Source organism: Fimicolochytrium jonesii (genome assembly GCF_025526975.1).
Source record: "Fimicolochytrium jonesii strain JEL569 chromosome Unknown EV422scaffold_5, whole genome shotgun sequence".
In the NCBI taxonomy this organism is placed as follows: Eukaryota; Fungi; Chytridiomycota; class Chytridiomycetes; order Spizellomycetales; family Powellomycetaceae; genus Fimicolochytrium; species Fimicolochytrium jonesii.
The window spans coordinates 126,911-145,036 of NW_026515672.1; the positions used below are offsets into that span (position 1 = coordinate 126,911).

Consider the following 18,126-nt stretch of genomic DNA (forward strand, 5'->3'; position numbering starts at 1 on the left):
GTTGGTAGGTGGGGGGGGGGGGGGGGGGGGAGGGGGAGGATGAGGGGTGTTTATGGTGTCGGGAGGGATAGATAACCTACCCGCATTTCTGTCGCCTGAGGCAAGAAAGCAGGGAGTGTGTTGTACTCTCATTTTGTATACTGTACATGTAAAGACTTAGACGGATATAGCGTGCCAATTCCAACTCGCGGTCTCCCCAAACCCCGCCAACCACTGAAAAAGACGAACAAGATGGGGTATCTCAGCAACAGCCATAGATCATTCTTATATGTACAGATTCTCGCTCGTTGCCTTGCGAAAAGGCGTTGCGAGGTGGGGCCCGCTAGTGATTCGCCCTCCCCGGTTAGCTATAGCTTCCTAACTGACACTACACCCACACGCATTTCAAAAAATCACGCCGCCTCGCATTCGGGGGAAAAAGGGGCGGGGGCCCTCCTCGCTCAAGCCGAGATAGCCAACTCGGTAATCAACCGCGCACACGCGTCAAAGAACGCATACACGGTGCGACTTCCGTCTTCTTCGTCTTCCGCGGGTGGCGGTGGTGTATCGGGCCCCGTCGTCGGAGTCGTCGCTTTCGCAGGTGTATCTACCCCAACCGCATGCGTCGCGGATACCGGTCCCACATCAGTTGTAGGTATCGTCGTCTCAACGGACGACGGAACAGCGGGATCCCCCCTACCCCCCGCCGCCGCCGCCGCGATTTTTTCCGACAACGTGATCCTTGTTCCCCCCGGTACAACCGCAGGCGTCCCCATCGCGTCGCCCGCGTTACTCGCGTTCTTGAAATCGACGAGATAGTTGTTGGATTCGACCTGATATAATTGTATGTCGAGCTTGACGACGTGGCCGCCTTTGCAGTGGTAGCGGCAGCGGATGTGGTAGGAGTCTACTGTTCTCCATTTCTATAAAGGAATCGCGGGGGTTAGGGTAGGATACATGAGCAGGCGACAGCGGGAAAGAAATCGCCAACGTACCATCCCGATATTCTTCAAAGCCTTATATATCTCCAACATAATATCGCTCGGATCGCTCCGGCTCCTGATCCCGAAATGCCACTTCGATCTCGTCTTGTGCCGCGCGCGTTGGCCTATCCCCGGTGGGGCGGCGGTCACTTCTGGTTTGGGCAGGCTAGAGGACAGCACCTGGATGGAGGATGCGGTTGGTGGTTCGGAGGGGGTTGGTGTGCCGGTGCGGTGGAGGGGTGAGGGGGACGGGTTGCGTTTTGGGGGGGCGGCGTTCCAGGCGGGTGGGGATTCGGAGAGGAGGTAGTGGTGGAGTGTTTTGTGTGGGGATCTTCGCACTGAAAGAAAGGGACCACGTGTTAGACGCGGTATGGATGTAGTAGAGACCTTCTCTCCGTTCTCACCTCCCGCAAGCATCCGTCGATGATCCAATCCCAGCTCATAAGCCACCTTAATCTGATTGTTCTCACTCTCCTTAAGCGCAACCATAACCGTCTCCTTGCTATACCCCATCTTCTTCGCAATCTCAGTAGCAATGCTATCATCAATATCTCCCGATATCAGCTGCGGGATGTCAGGCAGCGGCTGCAGATAATCCGGCAGGCCCTTCTTGAACCAGTCCAGTTGTCTGATCTGAGCGATCGTCGCTCGTTTGAGTGGGTCGACTATCAGCATCGATTGCAGGAGGGATTTGACGGGGGAGGAGAGGAATGAGGGCAGGGAGAAGATGCCGCCGTTGATCTTTTTGAAGAGAGCGGGGATGTAGTCGTCGTCGAATGGGAGTCGGCCGCAGAGCATCACGTATAGTATGACGCCGCAACTCCATACGTCGACCTCTGACCCTGCGTATAGCCTGTGACCGGAAAGCTTGTCAGGGGCCAGTGCCTGCCTGCGAGAATGCCAAGTTCAGGGCGCCAAGTAACTTACTTTCCGTTGATCACCTCAGGAGCGGCGTAATTTGGGGATCCACAACTCGTCCGAAGGAATTCACCGTCGCTCATGATATTTGACAGTCCAAAATCAGCGATCTTCACTTGATCGTACTCGTCCAGCAAGACATTTTCGGGTTTCAAATCTCTGAGGAACATGGTTTCAGCATCAGAATCCGAGCTTTTTGAATGGAGAAGAACCAACCTGTGAACAATCTTATGTCTATGGCAGTACTCGACCGCGCATATGATTTGCTGGAAGAACTTTCGAGCGTCGTCCTCTGACATCTAGAAGAGAGATATTGGTTTGCCGATTGCGTGAATGTCTTTGAAAGGACCATCCCTGACGTACCCTTCCTCGGTTGACGATGTAGTTAAAGAGCTCTCCGCCTGCATACTCCATCACCTGAGAGTTGCAAACCTTCAGTAAACCTGGGCATGCCTTTAGAGAGCAGCGCCTTCACTCACCATGATAATATCTGTCGGAGTCGTTATAACCTCATATCTACGGAGATATGTCAAAGCCTGTTAGCGCAAAACCCGTTGATCATTTTACCGATTGCACAGTCCAGACGTACAGTTTGATAATGTGTGGATGCCGCAATAGCTTGAGATATTGAATTTCGCGTTTCACTCGTCCCACCATGTCCATAGTTGCGATTCTCCTCCGATTGATGATCTTCAGAGCGACCTTATGTCCCGTGTGGGAATGAACGGCCACTGAAAGAGAGATAGTCACATCAGTCTACGGCGCTGTTTTGATGGATGTCCCACCCGCAGTCAGAAGCCCCGACCGTTCGCTGCCTTCCACAGTCCTGCTGTTTTCAGGTCCCCATTCACGCGTGAGCTCTCCAATTCCCTTGAGATCCTTTCATGATCCCGCCCCTTCGCTCTTGAATGTACTCGCGCCGGACCCAGCTGGCCCTTCTTCAGTCAAAGTCTCCGGAGATTGCACTGATCTATCCTTATCGCGTGCATCACCAGAGCTGATGCTCATAGCCCGCTTTCAGGGGTCCCATCTTCTCATTGGTGCAGCTTGCGCCACGTTTCCTCGCTGCATGCAAGCTTCGCTAGCTACGATGACTCCCGTCTGAAGCGCTCAACAGGCTTCCTCCCCATTGGCCGTACAGAGTTGTGCCACGGCTAGTACTCACGTTTCACCTTTCCAAAGCTGCCCACACCAAGCGTCTCCAGGAGGACATAGTTCCCGACTTTGATCTGAGTACTCGCCATGTCGGTGGCTGAATGGCTATCATGCGGCGGCTGGGTGGGAATCTACGACCTTCTATGGCTTTTCGATTTTGTGTGACAGCAGCAACCCGTTCTGCTCTCAGTGGAGTTGACCGTCTGAGCGTGGCTTCTGGATGTAGTTGGGAAGGTTAGCAGGGAAAGGCCTCGTAGGGTTTGAGGGTAAGACTTTTTACCTCGATTGTCGAGTCGACACTAGCGGGTGTTGCGCGCGCTTGCTTGGGACGGAACAGACAAACGTTCGAGGTTGTTGGCGGAGCAATGTACGCAAGACCAGGGGGGTATCGACGAGTTGTAAGGCACGGTAGGTGCAGTATGTGAGAGAGTAGGTGGTGGGAATTGGCTGAGACTTTGGCGAGTGTTGGTCGAAGGGTGGACGCCTCTTTGCGGTTGCTGCTCCCTTCCCATGTGTTCCTTGTTCCCCTTGTTCCCTCGCAGAGTAGATGATGATGACATCAAAGGCGTGGGACCGCACTGGAGAACACGCCCCACGCAACTGTTGACAGGGGGGCCCCTCGGAGAAGAGGCTTCGACAGCGCGTCACCCCCCTCCGTCCCGCTCGCTCCCGCTTGGGGGGGACACTCAGCGTTCACTGAGAATACGCCCGCATCTTGGTTGCACAATACAGCAAGGACTCGCTTCGCTCAACGGGCCCGCAAACTCAGAGAAAAGCCTTCTTGCCCCAAGGAGCTTGCTATTCCCAGGCGGAATCGCATAGCACCTCGCGATTCACTCCGACGCGGCCTGAATCGAATGGCAGGGCCGGAAAGCACGGGAGCGCCAAGCAGATCCGCCGTCGCTCCACTCCCCGCATTTGACGGCATTCAGCAACTCCCACTATTCATCGATCGAATCCCTCTATTCGAAGACGATGCCTCCGATGAATATGATTTCCTCAGTCGTCGGAAACCACTGGTCGCCGGCGAGTCGCCAATGCGGAGCGCAAGTCCCACCAGGGGTGGCAGAAGTCGACCAGGCTCTGCCAAATCCCGCCGTCAATCCACCGCTGTAGCACACCCTCCCAACAACCGAGGAGTGATCGGCCATCGAGCCCCGAATCCCGACTACACGAACGCTCGCTCGCTCGGGACATGGGCCGAGGTGCGGAAGGACATCGAAGCGATACTCGATGCCCCTGGTGGGGGACGAGGCGGCGGATCAAGTGGTGGTGCGGGTGCCGAAGGCAGATCAGACTCGGCATCCTCCTCGCGCGCATCAACACCTACCCCAACTTCCACTACCCCCGCCGGACACTCATCGACCATCTCGTTTGGGCTGTCGCACCAACAAACGATCCCGACATCGAACGCCCTGGTGCGGAACATCTTACACGTGCCCGCCGGACTGGCGCCGTATACATTCACCCCGACTCCAGAAGTCTGGGCCATCTGCGATGAGATGGGGGTTGGGATATGGTCAAGAGGCAGGGGGAGACGAGTGAATGGGGCTTGGATGGCCAAGGGCATTGTGGGTTGGAAGGCTGTTGCTGGATGGGCGGTGGTTGCAGGGGGCGACATGTGCTTGCGGGTAGGTGCGTGCTGGATATACCCATGCGTTTCTTCTTCGATATTGGAACGCACTCATGCATAATATCTCTCGATAGGTCTTGGACTCGCGCTTTGAGGAAGTCTCGTGCTTGAGCGTCGGCAGGCCTATACTATTGTGAGAGCCATTACTATCCTTCTGCCGATTTCGTTACAACTACTGACCATGTCTGTGGCAGCATCGACTGGGTTCCCGAGCGGAATGAGATTGTTACTGGCGAAGTCGGGTTCATCACAGTACGTGTGCATACCTTCCCGAGCCCAGTCGCTACCAGAAAACCATAACATGCTAATGCGCCTGGAACTCAGTTTTGGAGATTAGAGACCAAAGCGTGAGTATCCGGAGCGGCGTAACATGCGGCCTGATGATAATCTCTCACACTTCGAACGTCTTCGACACAGCATAGATCATCGAGACGTCCCAATCCCAACAGCACTCCGGAGCATCACCGACCTCGAAGAAGACGAATGGGTTTCGTTCGTACTATACGACCACGGCACCGAGCGATGTTACGCCGCCGTCGACTCCAGTATATATGCAAGTACACTGGGAGTCTTACCCGCAGTTCCCCTGCTTCAAGTACTGACTTCTGCGGGGTAGATTTTCGATTGGGTTACGGGATACAGAGTGGAATCCCTACGAAACGTGCACGAGATGAGCGTCGCCTGCTTGGCGTACCATCCCCGGCTAGAATACCTCTGCTCCGGCTCCAAAGATGGCGAAAGTAAGTTCACCCCCTCCTCCCTTCCATTACCCACCCACCTCCCTTCTAACGACCCATCCTCCCACCCACGCAGTAAAAATCTGGTCCCCCCAGTTCCTCCCCCTCTACACCTTCAAGCTCCCCAACAGCGTCACCTCCCTCCTCCTCATCGCTCCCACCTCCCCCTTACTGATGAGCGGCAGTCTAGACGGGAGCGTGCGGATCTGGGATCTCGAGCGTGGGAAGCAGACGTACAAACGGAACGTGCGCGCGGATGTGAAGGGGTTGGTGTGGGTTGGCGGGGAGAGTGTGGGCGTGTGGGGGAAGAGGGATGTGGAGGTGTGGGGGGTTGGGAGGGTTGGCGGGTGTTTTGTGGGGACCAAGTGAGTATTTCTCTCTTGATGCCGCTTTTGGCAGAGTTGTTCCCTTGATGTGTCGGAGTGGGCCACCAGAACGAACCGACGAACCCCACTCACTATCACCCCACCAGCGCAACCCCCCAGACCCTCTCCATCCTCCGCCACCCCACCCACCCCCCGCGCCTGCTCACCTCCCTCTCCGACAACTCCATCAAGCTCTTCTCCCCGACCACCGGCGCAACCCTCACAACCTGTTTCCCCGTCCACAAAGACGTCTCGATCCTCTCCGCCGCCGCCGACCTACACCATGGCTTCATCTACGGCCTGCTGTCCTCGGGCGAAGTCGCGGTGTGGGAAACGGGCAGGAGCAACCCGGCCGTGTTGAAGGGGGTGTGGGAGGAGATACAGCCGAGGGATCGGTGTGCGGCGATTTGCGAGGTGGATATTTATAATTGGAGGGGGTTGGGGAGGAGGTTTGGGAGGATGTTTTATCTGGGGGTCGGGTTTGAGAGTGGGGGGGTGGGATGGGTTGGGGAGGGGGGGAGGTTGGAGGGGTGTGTGCAGGTGGGTGCTGACATCTTCCGAACGGAAACCCACAGTGATGTCTGATCCCTGATGCTCTTTTGCCAGGCGCACACAGCACCCGTTTTGTTCGTCAAGTTCGATCCACAGAGATTATGGATGATATCCGGTGGACAAGGTACTGTGAGACCTCCGAAACCTGTTGCTGATAGCTCACCCTGTTTTCCAACCATCTCGCCCTCAGACAACACCATCAAAACCTGGCTCTTCGCCCCCGGCACGCCCACCCCGCACCAGCCCCACGCACGCCCCACCCTAACCCACCTCCACACCCTCACCACCACCTTCACCCTCCCGCCCACCCTCGCCGTCTCCCCATCGCGGTGCATCATCGGTCTTCCCGGTCCTGGTATCATCAAACAAGCGCGGTACGACGCCGATGGGGTTGTGGAGGGGCAGAGTCTGAGTGCCGATTTCGATGAACGGTTGGAGGTTGTGCAGAGTGTCGGGGATGTGGATTGGGGGGAGGGGTGGGGGCTGTGGGTCGGGGCGGTAGGATGCGCGGTGAGGGTTTGGGATGAGGGGGGGTTGATACGGTACGAGGCGTTTCATTGGCCAAAGGAGCGTGGTGTTCGATAGATTTGATAGATGTTTGTTTTTTTTTTGGGCAGAGAGATCCAATTCAACGAACCGATCCGCTCCGTCTGTTTCGCCAACACTCGCGGGGATATCTTTGTCGGGCTCCCGGATCAGATCTCTGTTATTCGGATGCAGGATTGTATGTCCTCCCCATTCCACACCCCTCCCCGCCCCCACATACCACTCAACCCCCATTCCGTTCTCTATTTATCCGTAGACCTCCCCTACGACCTCCTCAAGCTCGCCCTCACGCGCCACTTCCCGGACCCGATGAAAGAGGACCCACCGCCGTTCGACCCGACGATTGATTTCTGGGAGGGCGTTTATGAGCGAAATTTGAGGGAGAGGGGGACTGTAGGGTACTGGCATGTGAGGAGGTGTGTTGAACATTCGCTTTTCATGAGCGGAGATGGGGTGGAGTTCCGAGTGGGTGCTGATGGGTGGGGGTTTTTTTTTTCGCAGAGAGCCTGATCCGAGCGAACTGCAGAAACCGCAGGTCAGGAGTAAGGAGGAGACGAGGGAAAAGGATAGGCACAGTCGGGATGTCCATCGGGTAACGTCCCCCTCTTCATTGAGATATCCGCCCGTCGCATACCCCCTTCGTCTAACACCCATCGAACAGCGGCGCAACCGCCGCCTCTACCTCGAACTAGAACACCGCGCGTTCCTCAAGGCTCGCAAATTCGAAACAACCGCCTCCCCACATAAAAAACAAGTCTCTCCCATCCACACAGAAATGGAATCCGACGGCGAACACGATCTCGTCATCCTCAACCGACAGTCCAGCGAGGACGTCCTCGTCGAGCTGCTCCGAACAGAATCGCCGTCCGATCTGGTGGTGGAGGAAATGGTCCCACTCCCGCCTGAAGTGATCCACATCCCCCTCATGCCGCCCAAACCCAAAGGCCGGCTCTACATCAAGCCCACCTCCCGACGGCGGTCCGAGCGGTCCATCACACGTCCGACCCGGCCCGTATCCGAGAAGGAGACGATGAGTAAAGAAGAGGTGGATGCGAGGAGGCAGATGGTGAGAAAGACGTTGGAGAACCAAGGGGTCGTCATGCCGAATTCCAGTGTCACGCAGACGGTGACCCCGGCTAAGAAAAGCGAGGCGTTCCGACGACGCTCGATCGCCCCTCAACGCCCGCCATCGGCTGCGACGACGCCCGCGCCACCGGGGGAAGAGACGTCCGTGCCGCCGGTGAAGTATATTGCGCCGAAGAGGCAGCGGGTGCAGCGACCACCTGTCTTGGAACCGCCGGTCGAGGAACAGGAACCGGGGAAACCGTTACCGGTGGTGGTCGAGCCGCCCAAACCACCCACCCCCCCGCCGCCGCCGCCGCTCGTACAGCAAGGGGAAGACGACCTCCTCCTCCTCCCGCCACCGTCCCCACCCATGTTTGCCGAGATCGAGGTCGAGCGCCCGCCACGGCCGCCAAGACCGAAGAAAGTGCGGAAACATAAACCGAAAAAGCCGCCGCCGCAGGCAACGAAACCGCCGTTCGCGTTACCGCCGCCCCCGGTCATACCCCCCGCTCAGCCGAAGCGCCCACCCCCGGCGCCGAAACCCCCCGCGGTAGTCAAACCCATCATCGCGCCTCCACCGCCCGCACCCAAACCGGCAGTCGTCGCCCCCCCACCCGCACCTTCCAAACCCAAACCTAAACCCAAACCCAAACCAAACCCCATCATCGCCGTCCACCTCCCGCCCAAACCGCCCCCACCGCCGCCCGCACCATCGTCGCCCCCCGCGGAACAGGCGGAGAGCACCCCCCCAACCCCGCCATCGGAACCTGATTTCGTCCTGGAAGAAGTCACCGAGGAAGCCGCGGCCGCCTTCGCATGGAACCTGATCCGTGCGCGCGAGTTCAAGCGCGAGGAGGATATCCCACAGGAGCTGCGGAAAATGATGGGGATGTTCTGGTTTCCTCATCTTCAGGTAACGTATAACCCCCCCCCCCCCCTCATCTTCCTATTCACCCACCTCACCTCACCCGGGAAATCTAATAAACGGATGTATGAAAAAAAAAATAATAGGGCCAGAAACCGACGCTCCAAAACATCGTCCAGTCACTTCTACACCTCCTCCGCACGGGGCTCTGGCTCGAAAAGGTCGAGGCAGCAAAGGCTCTGTTGCTCCTTTTCCGCACGTTCCGGAGCGATTTCATTGATCCGCTGTCGACGTTGGTGCGGCCGCAGCTCGAGTTTATGGACGATCCGAGTTGGCAGGTCAGGGCGCAGCTGTGTTGTAATGTCGGGCAGTATGGTGTTGCCGGGGACGGGATGGAGGAGGTGATTGCGGCGCTGATGGGGAGGTTGGGGGATCGGGTGGAGTATGTTAGGTGAGTGGGTGCCGAATATCACTGATGGATGGGTTGGCTGTGGTGGGGGATCTGATGTGTTGTGGTTTTGTAGACAGGTAGCTCTGAGATCCCTCGCAACGTTCGGTATCAACAACAAGATGGATTTACACGCCGCCATGGTGCGGTGTGGGTTGCTGCCGGCCACAGTTCCCCCAGCAGATGATATTATGCTCAATGTAAGTTGGGTCAACATGATCATCGTGTTATTATTCGTTGAAGCATAGATTGATTTGAATTACTCCCCCCCCCCCCCCCCCCAATTAAAAAACAACCCAGATGATGCTGCTCATCCAACTGCAAAAACGCAACGACACCTATCAGGACATCACACAAGGGGTCGTCGCCTGGCTATCCTCCGTCGCACACTCAACAGGCTACGGCAACCGACAAAGACGCGACAGTTATTGCGAGCATCTCGCGGGCCCCTTCTTCCCACCGGACGCGCGGAAGAATGGGGATGGACCAAGGGGATCTCGACAGGCGTGGGAGGACGCGGCTGATGTTACGGGATGGGGGGACGATTCGGGGAAGAGCGCGTTGATGGCGGCGGAGGGGGATAGATGGGCAAAGAGTTTCCCGGGACGTACGACCGAGACGGGGTGGGAAAAATACATCGCCGCGCAGAAAAAGTTGGCGAGCGCTAGAGCCGCTGAGCCGTTATTCTCAGAGAGAACGGAGAAGCCGCAAGCCCGTCGGTCCATCACAGAGCGGGCCAAGACAGCCGCACCAGTGAGGCCGGTTTCGTTCCGGGACGCGATGCAGCGGGTGAGACCCATGACAGCTGGGACGAATTACGCAAAGGGGGGTCCGAAAGCTTTGACGGGGTTGGTGCAGCCGCCGATGGATTACAAGAAACGGCCGACAACCGCACCGAGTCTGGTTTCTAGGGGTACGACGGCTACGATAAGGGGCTCGGCAAGGAAAAGGCTGAAGGAGTGGCAGTCTTCACTACGGACTTCGTTTCCAGACGTTGTTGAGGGGTTGCATGATCGACCATTCAGGAGTGGCGGGCATAGGTAGAAATGCATTGGTGACGTCTCGAAAGTGTGTATATATCTGCAACATGGGACCCTTGGGGATAGCCGAGAACAACGAAATCATATATTCCCTCCCGGTGTATTCGCTCGTGACCTCTCCCTGCTCGACTGTTCTCTCACGGGTTTTGATGGACCGCTTGTGCTGCCGCCGGGCCCATGTTCGCAGTGTTCGCCCTTCCGTTTCTGGGTTGGATGATACTGTCGCGTAGTTCCAGTGCTTCAGAGAGTGGGAGCATGGGTGGTATCACATCTTGCAAGAAATTGAGGTCCACGTTGTCTGCCACCGCTTTTGCTGCAATTTGTGAGGTGCGTGAGAAGGTGAGGTTGGGCAATGCATCAACCCATCAACAACCATCCACAACCATCAACCCATCCAACCTTCAACCACTAACCACTCATCAGGAAACGATATCCTGCTCGCTCCGCTCGCGACGACGATGGGTTGCGGTGAGTGGAGCATAGCTCGCTAAAAGGTCTGACGTGCGCAAAGGCGCTCGCTATCAGTCGAGCTCCCATCGCAAATCAGAAGGCGTTCGCTCTGGTCGGCCCATCGGTCTCCCAGACCGACCCCAACCCTGCACCTCGCTTCGCTCGTTGCAGACAGGCCACCATCGCTCGCTTCACGCGCGGCTCGCATGGCTCGCGAACCTCAAGCACTCTCCTCGCTATCGCTCGGAACCCACAAGCAATTCTGCTCGCTATCGCTCGGCCCCTCTGGTCGTACTCAAACACCCACCAATATCCCTGTAAGCGATAACCTTCCTTCCGTCGGTCCTAGCGGTAGCAAAGCTCCTTTCCACAATATATTCCAGAAACATTTCCGTCGCAAGTGTCGTGGCGAAAACCGCGTCGTGTCCCACTCCACCCACGCCTCTGTCTTCTCTCATGATCGACTTGACGCGTGCTTGTGGGAACGCAGCTTTAATAGTTGTATTTGTGGAGCTGGATGTTGCGGAGGTGGTGGGCATTGTCGAGGAGGATGGCGGTTCGAGGGCAGGGGTAGAAGAGGCGGAGAGTGGGGAGGAGGACGAGGGTTGTGTGTTGTAGAAGTCGATGGTTGCGCCCGACTGGGAGGGGGACTGGGAGTGGGACTGGGAGTGGGATTGAGAGTGGGGCTGGGAGACCGGCATTGTCGGGTGAGGTTGTATTTGGTGGGGAAGATAGCTGTGAAGGCGAGTGCGAGGGAAAGAGGAAAGAGAAAGAGCGCCCTCTCTGACGGGAGGCGGGTGGCGCAGTCAACTGTCAATTGCGATCCCCTCCTGCGTCTTCTGCCCCGCCAACCGGCACCGTCAAGTGTCCCTTCAGCGTTGGAACACTCGGCCGGGAGCCCATCCCTGCGCAACTTCGAAACTACCTGAACCACCGCACCTTCCCACCACCAAGTCTATCGCCATGGCAGCAGTGTGTATGTACTCACCTCCTTGGCTTCCTGCCTTTCGTCATACGCGACTGACCCTGAATGTCCAACCCTCAGCCGAACCAGAGCCAGCAGTGATCGAGGACACCCACGGCTCACGCAGCTACAGGCCTTTCAACAGAGGAAATAAGCTCAAGAGAACGATAGAGGAGGCTGAAGGCGCAGCAACGCTTTCTGGAAGGCCGACAATTTGGACTGTGAGACCGATTGACGAGGAGTTGGAGGTACGAAGCGAGAGCGGAGCGAGCCAAGGCGGATCGTTTAGGTTTCCGAGGGAAACGAGAGTGCGAGCGAGAGCAGCCTCAACGCGAGCGAAGCGAGGCCCAGGGATGCTTGAGGGTTCCGAGCGATAGCGAGCATACTGCGCCTAAAGCGCAGGAATGCTTGAGTGCGGCGAGGCCGAGCCTACTGGGCCGGAGACCCAGGGTTGACGATCACACACCGGCCCGACCTCCTTGTCGCGAGCGGAGCGAGCAGGGTATCGTTCGACCGGCCGCTCCATGTTAATGTTGTTGATGGCTTGATGACTTCATGGTTGATCTTTGATCGTTGATGGTTAACGAACGGACATGTTTTCTTTATTTAGTACGCCCAAATCGGAAAACGCCGCGCCATCCTCCGCCGCGGCAAAGACCGCTCCACCGAAGACGACCCCTACACAAACGTCGACATCGAAAGTTAGTACGTCCCCCAAACTCCCCATCCTCCCTCCTCCACATACTCACACCCATTTCCCCTTTCCCCAAACAGAACTCTGGTCCTTCCCCACCCACATAACCACCGCCGCCGCCACCGCCTCCTTCTCACACACCCTAACCAACCGCGCCTTGAAAGTCCTCTCCCACACCGCGATGGAGATGATGGAAGCCGAGGCAGATTTCGGGCGGAGTCTGGCGGGGGTTGCGAATGTGTTGCAGGGGGATGATCCGCTTTTCCAGGATGGGGAGATTGAGAAGGTCGTGGGGGAGGATTTGTTGGCGGAGGTTCGGGGGGATTTGCAGGTATGTGTGTGTCGAGTGCTGCCATTTTCAGGCCCCACACCTATCCGAGGCCATCTCGCTCACGTCTTGTGTGTTTGAAGGAATTGATGAGCTGCAGCGAAGAGTACATAAAACGGATGAGCGACATGCGGGACAGGCTCTTGTTGGCGTACACGCAGAAAAAGTCGTTGGCGAAGGAATTGATGCCCGCGAAGAAACCGTTGATTCCGCCACTGCCCGATCTCGACGATTAGATTGGGGTGAGGGCGAGGGGTTATCCGACGGGTCCGAGATGTGACCCCGTGCCCTGTTTACTTTTTGTACATAGTTCGTAATATTGACCCAAGAGCAGGGGTGGTACCTTACTGGGAAAGAACCCAAGAAAGCGAAGCCTGCGAAATGGCCTGTTTCTTCGTCTCGTCTCAGATTCCGTCCTGGCCGCGGCACTCTTTTTCTACGCCGTTGGACATTGTACTGTATTTACAGCTCACGTATCAGAAGGATGCACCTTTGGACTATTTGGGAAACTGTGGCTATCTACATGACTATGTGGTACCCAGCACATTCCAAAGACATTTTGATGCCGCAGGGGAAAATCGGCTAGCTGCTATAACACCCTCTCTCCTATTGCAGACTACGGATTCGTAGACGACGTCGGCGCCGACGACGCCCCAGCATCCACCCCGCCCTCTATTCCCCTACTGACACCGCCTGCTCCCGAATGCCTGGGCACCCCCCCCTGGCCCCCTGCGCGTCCCCTACATGCCTGAAAACACTCATAACCTGCGTCACCATACTACTGACATCACTCACACTCGCCGGCACGACGACAGTGGTTCCCTCCTTTGCAAGATTTCCAAAGGCGTCAATGTACTTTTCGGCGACGGAGAGGGAGACGGCGTCTTGCCCTGCGTGGGATTCGGCGGCGATGGCCTGTGCGATGCGGGAGATGGAGGCGGCGTTGGCCTGGGCGCGGAGGAGGATTGCTTCGGATTCACCTGTGGAGAAGCATAAAAAAAATTGAGTGATGGTTTTGGACATGCCCAGTTCTTTGGGGGTGTGAGGAGGGGGAGGGTTTAGTACGTTACCCTGTGCGTGGTTAATCTGACGCAGCTTGACAGCCTCAGACTCCAGAATCGCAGATTGTTTGCGTCCTTCGGCTACATTGATAGACGCTTGTCTGCAACCCCAACACATGAACCGTCAGTCATTTCCCCCCAAATGACCCTTCCAATCCACCTCCCACATCCCCAATCCCCTACCTCGCACCCTCCGACTCCAAAATCTCCGCCCGCTTCCTCCTCTCCGCCCCGACCTGCTGATGCATCGCGGCAACGACGTTATCCGGCGGGTGGATATCGCGGATCTCGTAACGCAAGCATTTGATACCCCAGTCGGCGGCGGCGGAGTTGATGGCGTTGACGATGTTGAAGTTGAGCTGCGTGCGTTCTGCGAGGGTGCGATCTAGGGTCATTTGGCCGATTTCGGCGCGCTGTGTGGGGGTGATGGGGTGAGCATGTGGGTGTACCTTCGAATATGTGGGGCAATATTCGCCTAAAGGCGTCGACCCGCACCCACCATGGTCGTTTGAGCGAGCTGAGTGATGGCAAACTCTGCGTTTTCGACACCGTACGATGCTTTATATGGATCCACCACCCGGAAGTATAAGACACCATCCAACTCCAGGGTCACGTTATCTATAGGCAATTCCAAGCAAATTCAGTTCCCGTATCCCCCAGCACGCTCCACGTCAATCACCGACCTTGGGTGATAGCACTCTGCGACGGGATCTCCACCGCAATCTCCTTCAAGCTCTTCACATAACGAACGCGATCCAGCACCGGCACCAATATCGCCAACCCCGGCTCCAGGATCCGATCGAACCGGCCCATCCGCTCCACAATCCATGCTTCCTGCTGCGGGACGAACTTGATGATGGTGTTGGCGGGTAGCGCTTTTGATCTGCGCGCGGCGGTGCCGAATGCGTCGCCGTCACTGTTGTCGGGGAAGCCGAAGGGGTTGGAGTTGTAGGAGCGTGCGGGGATGGGGGTGGTGGTGAAGGGGCGGAGGGTGGAGAGGGAGGGGAAGAGGCGGGTGCGGGTGGATGGGTTGGCGGTTCGTAGGCACCTTGCCATGTTGCGCGAGGATGTGGAGGCTGTGGTGACAGACATTGTTGAAGTTATATGTGATGTTCGATAGGTGTTTTCGTTACTGCCGGTGTCGGCTGTCTCGATTCAGATAAGCCCTTTTTATGGTGCAAGTGCGGAGTATGCTGGCTGTACGTCCTGTATCTCACGGTTGTCTCGGCATCACCGAAATGGGCAAGGTGATGTTGAAGAGTGTTGAAGGGCCTGCTTCAAAAAGTTCCGACGCGCATTCCCGACAAACTGCGACCCTCCACGTACAGTACAGTACAGGAAGTAGCTCCACGTCTCATCCGGACGGCATCGACCTCATATTAATCAGACACCGCCAGCCAAGTGGGTGGGAGCCTCACCTGATGTAGTCAGGTCGCTTGGCGTGGAAACCATATCACCACTGATCAATGCCCAATGCCCAATGCCCAATGCCCAATGCCTGACCAACGCTGACCCGTCGCTCGTTAGTCGCGCTTCGTTGGCGACCCATGAATGCCATCGCTGCATACAATCTCTTTACGCGCAGCCGTTCGACGCCAGATATCGTCATGAAGCAATTGCACACTTTTCGTTCTGGAAAATTTGGCAAGATTATGTGTACACTTGATATTGATGTTGGCTAACGAAGCCTCTCGCCAATCCCCCGGGCCTCTCAGCGCTCTTCGTATTCACGTTCAGACCACCTTCTCCCCACTCCCATCTCCTACCCCATCCCCCGGCGTCACCGCGCCCCCATCCGTCTTCCCAACCGTCGGAGCAGCATCCTGTGCATCAACACACCTAACCCCAAACTCCTCACAGACATCCGCCACAACCGTCTCCACAATCCTCCGTTTCTGATGGCGGCCCCATTTGCGCGTTAAACCACCCCCATCAGTGCTCCCAGTGGCTTCATCTGCTACACTCTGCGATATCGCCGATGCTTCCGTTGTTGATGGTGATGGGGATGATGATGGTGACGATTCGGCGCCGATGGCTTGCGGCGAGGACATGGTGACGTAGTATTGGATCTGTTTCGTGGGCAGGGCCGGTGCGAAAGGCTGGATGGCAAGGAAGACGTGGGCGTGGTGGGGGCTGGGTGGGGTGGCGGAGGTGGCGGAGAGCTGGTGGAGGTGGGCCATTGTTTCCTGGTGAAGGGTGATGTGATGTGAGACACGAAATAGCTAAAATGAATATGAGAAGGAAAAGGATGGGGGACATACCTTGACCTGCCCCACAGCCTCCCCCAATCCTGTACACACTCTCCCTCCCTCGACTCCCTCCAGCGCCACGCGATCACACACGCGTCCAATCCACATCTCCCGTAGCGTCGCTAGGATGAAATCGCGGAGATCGCCAACGTCCGGGTCGGCGGGGGCGGAGAAGTAGAGGGATACAACAGGTGCGAGTGGCGAGGAGGCGGTGGATTCAGAGTCGGGGATGGGCGGGGCGATGGTGTCGACCAGGGTGTGGGTGAGGTGGGATAGGTTTGTGCCTGTTGAGGAGTGACGATGATAGTGAGTGCTTCACACCTCGCGCTCGAAGAGGAAGGCATGCATTGTTTTGAATTACCCAGCTTAGCCATCTGCTCCCTGTTGATGATCCCCTTTACGTTCTCGTTCGCAGCGACGCTCTTCGCGGTTTCCTCTGCAATCGCTTTGGCTGATTCCAGGCCTTTCGTTAATGATGTAGTCGCTGTTGCACCGACTTTAGCGGCCTGACTCCAGATGCTTGACCAGCCGCCTGCGAGGGCGCCCCCTGCAAACGACAGAGATCAATTGGTCAGTTCCAAAGGCTCCGCCGGGGCCCCACAAATAACACGTTTCCTACGAATTCCCCAAACTTACAGCTATCACTCTGCGGTGAGGTCTCACTCTGTGCCGGTCTCTCATTCCCTCCTTGAGCAGAGCCAAATCCCTGTCCCTGCCCCTTCCCTTCCAACCCCGGCGTCGCATTTCGACTCCCACCCGCACTCCGCCCGATACTCCCACTTCCAACGCTAGCAGCGGTAGTCGGCGTCTGCACCCTTCCAGGCACAGTGACCCCGCCCACCCCCGGAACAGTCGTCATCACCGCGGGCGAACCCGTCCCCTCCTTCACCACCTTCGGCAACGGAGCGGGCTCCACAGGGGCATCCAATTCGTTGAGGAAGCTGAGCACATCTTGGGATGAGTGTGTGTCGGTCGTGGCGGCGGTTCCGGTGGTTGTGGCTAGGTCCCCGGCGGTGGGGAGGGCGGGGTCATCTGTGGGGACGATGTTGTCGAGGTCTTGCAGAAACCTGGTAGGATGGAGATGGTTAACGCGTGAGGTTTCTGGGTTGGAGATCGCCTGGTTTGACCAGGTTGGACTTACTGTAGGACCTCTTGATTCGTTTTAGACTGGGCCATTGTGTGTATTGCTATTAGTTTTCGTGTGTGCTATGAGACGTTTTTCCGGGGGGATATGCTTCGGCTGGGGACTGGGCTTTGACCTTGAAGCCGCAATTGTGGAATGTGACGGCGACGTGGAACACTCGCGCTCCCACTCAGGCCCACCCTGGCTGCGCCACCCATAATTGGACTATGTGCAAAATTGCCGCGCCAACCCCGGACGCCATTTTTGGCCTCTCTTCCTTACCCACCATTGCCAACATCATGGCCATCTCTGCGACAGACATACACATACAGAACCTCCGCTAGCAATATTCGGGTTCAGCACCTCCTAGGCTTGAGGTTCACAATAAACAACACTCAATTTGAATTACAGGGTTCTGAGAAATATGGGTGAAAGTGATGGAGGTCCGTACATCCATATCATCTCTGCGGCCAGCCGGATCACCTTGAGCGATTATAATTTTTTGTTCCTTGTACTCTAGTTTCTGAGAGCGTAATGCCTCATGACGGTACGGAAGTTGTGTGGTGCACGACGGCACTCCTCCCAAAATCTGGAAGGACCTGACAAAACCTGCCGTAACTCACCCAGTTCAGAACTTTTTTCGGGTATTTTTGCTGATTCTGATAGCCCTGCCAATTCCGCTGAAGTCCCGCACCAACGGAATGCTACGCCCGTCATCGACGTCGTTGACGAGAAAAAGACCGCTGCGCCCGTTGTGGAGGCCCGTGAAGTCGAAGCCAAGCAGGCCACTGCAGAATCTAAGAAGGAGCTCCCCAAGGGCGAGAAGGAACCCCCCAATGCTGGGTTCGCCCCGACAAGGGCACCTCTCGCAAGTTTGGCGGGGATAGCAGCACCTGTCATCGCCAACCTCGGGGGGGGCCTGAAGTCCCGCTGAAGTCCCGCACCAACGGCGCTCATGCGTTGCCCTTGCC

The 18,126-nt window shown here is 57.0% G+C and overlaps 7 protein-coding genes across 7 annotated transcripts; 3 read left to right on the forward strand and 4 right to left on the reverse strand.

Moving 5' to 3' along the window:
* Window positions 1-31: 31 nt before the first annotated feature.
* EV422DRAFT_520825 (5'-AMP-activated protein kinase catalytic subunit alpha-2) lies at window positions 32-3,545 on the reverse strand. The gene is made up of 10 exons (XM_053069715.1): window positions 3,316-3,545; window positions 3,046-3,251; window positions 2,470-2,611; window positions 2,360-2,396; window positions 2,244-2,297; window positions 2,097-2,179; window positions 1,890-2,039; window positions 1,367-1,815; window positions 975-1,300; window positions 32-902 (listed from the first exon to the last, which is right to left on the reverse strand). The coding sequence occupies exons 2-10, from the start codon at window positions 3,122-3,124 to the stop codon at window positions 441-443; spliced, it is 1,782 nt and encodes a 593-aa protein (XP_052927422.1). The 5' UTR covers window positions 3,125-3,251; window positions 3,316-3,545; the 3' UTR covers window positions 32-440.
* Window positions 3,546-3,892: 347 nt separating this feature from the next.
* Window positions 3,893-10,290, forward strand: EV422DRAFT_565327 (uncharacterized protein; the record flags this gene model as incomplete). The annotated part of the gene is made up of 18 exons (XM_053072294.1): window positions 3,893-4,666; window positions 4,743-4,801; window positions 4,863-4,924; window positions 4,993-5,015; window positions 5,091-5,225; window positions 5,285-5,408; window positions 5,482-5,770; window positions 5,878-6,310; window positions 6,377-6,446; window positions 6,513-6,864; window positions 6,940-7,046; window positions 7,125-7,284; window positions 7,370-7,460; window positions 7,530-8,846; window positions 8,945-9,249; window positions 9,323-9,446; window positions 9,547-10,159; window positions 10,238-10,290. The coding sequence occupies 18 exons, from the start codon at window positions 3,893-3,895 to the stop codon at window positions 10,288-10,290; spliced, it is 5,091 nt and encodes a 1,696-aa protein (XP_052927423.1).
* Window positions 10,291-10,895: 605 nt separating this feature from the next.
* Window positions 10,896-11,499, reverse strand: EV422DRAFT_520834 (uncharacterized protein). The gene has a single exon (XM_053069716.1). It carries the CDS (start codon window positions 11,435-11,437, stop codon window positions 11,006-11,008), a length of 432 nt encoding a protein of 143 aa, XP_052927424.1. The 5' UTR covers window positions 11,438-11,499; the 3' UTR covers window positions 10,896-11,005.
* A 200-nt stretch (window positions 11,500-11,699) lies between these two features.
* Window positions 11,700-12,958, forward strand: EV422DRAFT_565329 (uncharacterized protein; the record flags this gene model as incomplete). The annotated part of the gene is made up of 5 exons (XM_053072295.1): window positions 11,700-11,712; window positions 11,782-11,948; window positions 12,311-12,401; window positions 12,475-12,725; window positions 12,806-12,958. 5 exons carry the CDS (start codon window positions 11,700-11,702, stop codon window positions 12,956-12,958), a joined length of 675 nt encoding a protein of 224 aa, XP_052927425.1.
* A 436-nt stretch (window positions 12,959-13,394) lies between these two features.
* EV422DRAFT_565330 (uncharacterized protein) lies at window positions 13,395-14,875 on the reverse strand (the record flags this gene model as incomplete). Its single annotated transcript, XM_053072296.1, has 5 exons — window positions 13,395-13,702; window positions 13,793-13,884; window positions 13,967-14,196; window positions 14,283-14,401; window positions 14,467-14,875. The coding sequence occupies 5 exons, from the start codon at window positions 14,873-14,875 to the stop codon at window positions 13,395-13,397; spliced, it is 1,158 nt and encodes a 385-aa protein (XP_052927426.1).
* A 515-nt stretch (window positions 14,876-15,390) lies between these two features.
* On the reverse strand, window positions 15,391-17,291 carry EV422DRAFT_520840 (uncharacterized protein). Its single transcript, XM_053069717.1, has 5 exons — window positions 17,174-17,291; window positions 16,669-17,099; window positions 16,394-16,579; window positions 16,045-16,316; window positions 15,391-15,969 (listed from the first exon to the last, which is right to left on the reverse strand). The coding sequence occupies exons 1-5, from the start codon at window positions 17,206-17,208 to the stop codon at window positions 15,517-15,519; spliced, it is 1,377 nt and encodes a 458-aa protein (XP_052927427.1). The 5' UTR covers window positions 17,209-17,291; the 3' UTR covers window positions 15,391-15,516.
* Window positions 17,292-17,689: 398 nt separating this feature from the next.
* Window positions 17,690-18,089, forward strand: EV422DRAFT_565332 (uncharacterized protein; the record flags this gene model as incomplete). Its single annotated transcript, XM_053072297.1, has 2 exons — window positions 17,690-17,702; window positions 17,842-18,089. 2 exons carry the CDS (start codon window positions 17,690-17,692, stop codon window positions 18,087-18,089), a joined length of 261 nt encoding a protein of 86 aa, XP_052927428.1.
* Window positions 18,090-18,126: the final 37 nt, after the last annotated feature.